This window comes from Sinocyclocheilus anshuiensis, unplaced genomic scaffold, assembly GCF_001515605.1.
Source record: "Sinocyclocheilus anshuiensis isolate Anshui unplaced genomic scaffold, SAMN03320099.WGS_v1.1 scaffold1053, whole genome shotgun sequence".
Classification (NCBI taxonomy): domain Eukaryota; kingdom Metazoa; phylum Chordata; class Actinopteri; order Cypriniformes; family Cyprinidae; genus Sinocyclocheilus; species Sinocyclocheilus anshuiensis.
In genome coordinates this window covers 1019044-1025131 of record NW_015555711.1, presented here as the reverse complement: position 1 = coordinate 1025131, position 6088 = coordinate 1019044, and the positions used below count along the sequence as shown (strand labels likewise).

The following is a 6088-nucleotide window of genomic DNA, read 5'->3' as shown; positions in this document are numbered from 1 at the left end:
ATATTATAAACTATATTTCACAATTATATCTTATAAACTATATTCAAAAATAAATATATCTTTCAAGACATTTCTTTTTTGCCCCCTTCCTGTTTTTTTTTTTATTTAATTTTTTCACATTTTTTGCATATTTGTCACACTTGAATGATTCAGATCATCAAACAAATTGTAATATTACACAAAGATAACCCGAGTAAATACAAAATGCAGTTTTGAAATAATGATTTAATTTACAGTTTTTCAAGTTGCGATTGCTTTGGTACATTCATGCAATTGATTATGTGCATTTGTCTGCGGTTTCTTACATTATTAGTTGCTAATGTCATGTTGCTCAAAATGTATTAAATGGTTCTCTGTGCAATAGTTTTACCCCCAAGACATCTAGTCATTAGTTCATCGTATAAGTAATTAAATGCAAAATGGTTGATCTAGTTGTCATTAACTGTCAAAGCATATTTTCTACACATTTTTATTAGACTTTTTGTAAATTTGCCATGAATTGTGGAGGTGAATCTTGACTTTCATTAATGAAGAGAAATGTAGATCATGCCAATAATAAACCAGTTCTCTGAAATAGCTCAAAGGTGCATCTCATGAACCTTCAATTGGAAAGCATAGACAGAGGACACCACACTAGTTACAAATTCTGACATTCGATGAACATCCAGGAAATGATCAGGATCAACAGCTGAGAGGAGGAATAGGAGTAAGGATGCATGGTGGAAGGGTACAGAGGCAAAACAGAGGAAAAGGCAGAAGAGACCAAGGACATAGGCGCATATCAGATGAAATAAGGGCCACTGTGGACCATGTTGTCAATCATGGCATTACAATGGCTGAGGTGGGTTTCCTGTGTTTGCCTTTGTAATTTTGTATTTTCGCCTTTGTGCCCATATTTCTTTTTCTTTTCTATATCACAATAACATTGTAATGTGTGCTTAGTTTTTTTACTAGTAAAAAGGGTAACTGTGAATCCTATCCAGTCTCTTTCAATCAATACACTACTTACATACAGTAGTGTGTAAATTTGCGAAATGGATATATGACATGCATAAGAAGTGCAGTCTTCTGCATTTCAATACAGTAACTGTCATCCAAACTGTTGCCATAGTTTATATCAGGTAATACTAACAGAGCACACTGTTATATTGACAACATGACTTAGCATTTTGACTATCTTGTTTGTGAACAATGACTTTTCATTCTGATGGCACTGATATGTTCACTGGCATAAATACTTACGTTTGAGAGATGAGCTAAAGATTTTGAATCATGAACACTGACCTTAATTGAGGCAAGTGAGGCCTGCAGTTCTTTAGATGTTGTTCTGGGTTCTTTTATGACCTCCTGGATGAGTCGCCGTTGTGCTCTTGGAGTAATTTTGGTAGGCCCGGCCACTCCTGGGAAGGTTCACCACTGTTCCAAGTTTTCTCAATTTGTGGATAATGGCTCTGACCGTGGTTCGCTGGAGTCACAAAGCCTTATAAATGGCTTTATAACCCTTTCCAGACTGATACATGTCAACTATTTTGTTTCTCATCTATTATTGAATTTCTTTAGATCGCGGCATGATGTGTTGCTCTTTAAGCATGCTTCACTTTGTCAGACAGGTTCTATTTAAGTGATTTCTTGATTCATCAGGTCTGGCAGTAATCAGGTCTGGGTGTGACTAATGAAATTTAACTCAGCTTTCTAAAATAATGTGGTTAATCACAGTTCTTTCATGATTTAACAGGAGGGGGCAATTCATTTTTCACGTAGTGCCAGGTAGATTTGGACAGCTTTTTTCCTTTAATAAATTAAAAACGGCATTTTGTATTTACTTGCATTATCTTTGTGTAATATTAAAATTTGTTTGATGATCTGAATCTTTTAAGTGTGACACATATGCAAAAAAAATTTAAAATAACCTTTTCACGGCACTGTACATAAACACAGGGCTAGTTCATGTTCAGGTACCCAATAAAATGTACATTTATTTACAATTATCAAGTCAAGTCACCTTATTTCTATTATAGCACTTTATACGGTACAGCATGTCAAAAAATAGCTGAATTAATTATGGAAACATTTTAGATTCTTCTGTAAAGCAGCTCTAAAAACAATAGTGTCAATATTCAGATCAAGTCAGTTCAGTGTTGGTTTAATTCAGATAGGGCTGCACATAACTCGTATTTTAACGTATTTTAATCATGATCACGATTTCTTCTTCTCTCAATTTATAAAGCATAATTGTCATTTATATTGGCCGGCTGGTTTTTTATCCTGAAACGCATTATGCATTTGGCAGACACTTTTATCTAAAGTGACTTACATTGACTTACATACTTTATTAGTTCCATCAGTGCCATGCTTTACTGGCAACAGAAATTAATAAAAAAAAATGTATTTGTTATCTTTAACTATCTCAGACAGAAAACATTTATTTTATACTTTTCCCCCCCAGATCCAGGCCTTTAATGTCCAGTCCAACAAGTTTGCTTCAGCAAGCGACTGTGCAACCTTCTTCACTCCAGCAATCTTGATGGGCCTGATCACCTCTCTGATTCTGCTGCTGGTGTTGGCCTACGCCCTGCACATGGTCGTCCACCTCAAGCACATTGACCGTTACGAAGAGCACAAGACCACCGTCTACTTCCCCCGCACCCCCGAGGCCGAGCTCCCAGACAAGAACAGCGTGTGAGAAGCGACGACGGTGCTGTAAAACCAGCAAAAGACCAGTGTGGAAAGGATTGCTAGTTCCGATTCTGGATGGCTGCGTTGTCCTCTTGGTCTTCCTCCTGCCTGGCACTAAATCCTCTACTTATCATTGTCTTAACCTAACTTCTTACAGTCAGAGGATGAGATTACCTGATCAATCAGGTGTTAAAACCCAGGCTGGAGCCAAAACCTGGACAGATCACTGCTTTCCAGGACCAGGACTGGGAAGCCTATGAAATGGGGACAAAAAATGTGAAGATTGCCTTTTAATAGACCACCATTCTGGCGGACTTTTCAAAGCACTTCTCTGACTGGATACAAGTACTGTGGTTAGAAATATACAAATTGACAATGCGGCGGTGGCAGAAGAGAAAAGACTGTGAAACAGAAATGACTGTGGTTTGATATGGAAGTCTTCTGGGTTTTTTATTTACAGTACTTCATAAATCACCATCTCATGCATCAGAAATGGAGTCCGTAGACTGATCTGCCAATTACAAGAACTGTTTTATGACTGCCAAAGTGGTGCAAATCTGTTTGTCGGCCTCGATGGGTAACTGACAGTAATAATGTGAATACGAAACATACAAAACAAACCATAAATGTACAGTGCTTAATACTATTCCAGGACTATACAACGTAGATTCAAGAACTCCATAAATATACTCATTGGCTTTAAACGATCAGCTAGATATTCATATAGATCTAGATTCAACTGCTGTTTTAGTAATTAACAAATTTCCAGTATTAAGCACCTTCAAATCTATAAATATTAAGTGCGTAAAGCGTATGGCAACAAAAATAATTTTTTAAGCTTCGGAAACTGAAATATTGCACAGAAATGTTTTTATATGATCTCATAATTGCTAGATCTATATGCCGTCCCTTTTCAGGTGGAATATATTAGGACTAATAGATGAATTTAGCACCCCTTGAGAATTTATAGTACAGACAGTATAACTATAGTGAGGTAATGCTGAAGGAATGCTGTACAATTATTCATGTAAGTGTTTAATACCCTCAGTATCATAATCAGTATACCTCTATATCTACAATTATAACATCAGTAACTCATTATCACAATAACCTGCAGCATGACAATGACTAGAGATAAACCTCTACCATGGCACGTCTGATACTGGAGTTAGTAATGTGTAATGTGTTCATTTGAATGACGGTCGTACACACTGAAGTGCACAAGAAGTTTCCTGAACATCGTCAATTCAGTCTGAACAATAAACAGTGATCAGATCAAAACAGTGCATCATACTTTTATATCTTCAATGGTTGAGAAACATTGCATGCCTTTTCTGTATTGTTCTCTGTTATGGTAAACAGTGGTCGTGGCCACACAGACTGCTGGTGTAGGGATCACCGCTGTCTTTCTAGCCCACCTCATGCTGGCTGTCTGCTACGGCCCTGTTTTTTGTGGCGAAAAAGCAGCAACCCCCTTCTGTCTGATTTTTTCCTGCCCTTTCTGCCATCTGCTCTCCTCTCACACTTCTCAGCAGGAGCCTGCGGCGCTGCCCTCTTACCGGGACAGTTTACCTGTCTGCCTTCGAAACGAACTTTACTCACACATGCACTACTTTCTGCGTCGCTGACTCTCACAGCATTGCGTGTGTTTTCCTGCAGGGTCTAACGGCCTCACAGCTGGCTTTAGTCTGGCTTTGTGATACATATACAAACAATATCATGTTGGTTTAGTCTTGGCTGAGTGCTGCTTACTAATTGTTTTTTTCCTTAATTATTTACTATTATTCCATGGCAATCTGCTATACTTGATTCTGATTGGTTAATTCATCATCCATGGCTACTTTTATATTTCTCCTATCACTCAGCAAACTTCTGTTACATACAAACACAACTATTCAGTTATCAAATAACCTCATCGGTATTAATATTACTGTTGTTGCAGTGTTTGTGTATTGTTGCAAGGCTGATAATTTTGTACATTGTATTGGACTATTTTCATTAGCGGAAGCATTGAGATAATATAAAGGTAAAATGATAAAATAATTCTTAAATCAATATTTCATCGTATCCACTTATTTATTTTCTTTTTTGGCAGTAGCAGTGTAATATTCGGGATCATGTACAATCAGCTGGATATTATCACAAAATAAACCCCAACACTTTCGGCTGCACCTGGGCTGTAGATTCCTATTAATGATGATAGACAATTAGATTTTTGAAGAGGCCTTATGATCACAATATATAAAAATAATAATTATTATTATTATAATGATTAAAAAGGTAGATATTTCCTTTGTATGTCATTGAAGACATACTGATTCAACATATAAATCTTGTTGAAATTTCGACATTAATTTATAAGTATTTTGTTAACCTTTTTAAAATCATTAAATGTTGTTTCAATGTTTTAAAAAAAACTTCTTTAATAGTGAATATAAAAGTATTAAGTATAGAGAGTATAAAAGAAAATGGGAGTGATAGAGAAATAGTCTAATCTTCTTAATCTAGCCTACAAAACACTGAATTATTCAGGCACTTGAGGCCCAATTTTAGATTCAAACCTTAGACAAACTCGGCTTCATTTTGTTGTCATTAAAGCTTCTGGATGCTTATATCGCAGGGATTTATGACCATGACTCATCCCTTTCAAGGATTCAAGGTTATAGTGATGGCACTGGACAAGGTCACTTCAAGCCGAGTGATAATCTCTGCTGGTGATCGGGTCTGATTTTTCTCAGTCCATCTTGTGCAGTCAGCACTTATGTGGGCAAGAACTATGAATGAGACAGGTTTGCTCTGTCGCCATGACAACAAAGCAAAGCTCCATACAAACACTCAGTCTTTCTCTGAGCAGGGCAAACTCTCTTAGTTCCACATCAGTTGCCTTGTTGGTCAAATTTAGAAAAAGTAGCCAGCATAAGTCAGCCTGAATCTATCTATCTGACAGTTTAATAGCTCTGAAGCCATTCTGTAGCCTTAAAATGCCAGATTTGTCCATATTTATATATAAGGTCACAATTTTTTTACATTTGATGGTGTTGACCAATATCAGTTGATAGCCAATCAATTACAATTATCTGAGAAAATGGAAGCAGATTAATGTAAAATAATAACTTCATACTATTTTAAGTCATACCCGCCCCCCCCTCCCCCCAGCACTGAAAATCAGTGTTGTTTACATCTCGATACCCTCTAAACTATTAAATAAATATGTGACCATAAATAAATGCATGTAGTTGTTAAAGATCAGGGGTGTATTTTGCATGTTTACTTTTATGTTCACCTTCAAATGATCGGCGTGTCACGTGATCTAATCACTAATACTATAATTTATCAAATCAGTGCTTTGGTTGGCATGTGGCACTGATCCAAGCACGAATGACCACTATTGTTAACCGTTTTTACATAAGAG

The 6088-nt window shown here is 36.6% G+C and overlaps 1 protein-coding gene across 1 annotated transcript in view; it reads left to right on the top strand.

Moving 5' to 3' along the window:
• The window catches only part of LOC107672058 (V-type proton ATPase subunit S1-like), a 9312-nt gene extending 6089 nt beyond the window's left edge, over positions 1 to 3223 (top strand). Inside the window, exon 7 of the mRNA XM_016465150.1 lies at positions 2447 to 3223. Within this exon, the coding sequence (XP_016320636.1) occupies positions 2447 to 2683 (237 nt within the window). The 3' untranslated portion in view covers positions 2684 to 3223. The remainder of the gene's footprint in view (positions 1 to 2446) is intronic.
• The last annotated feature ends 2865 nt before the right edge of the window (positions 3224 to 6088 follow it).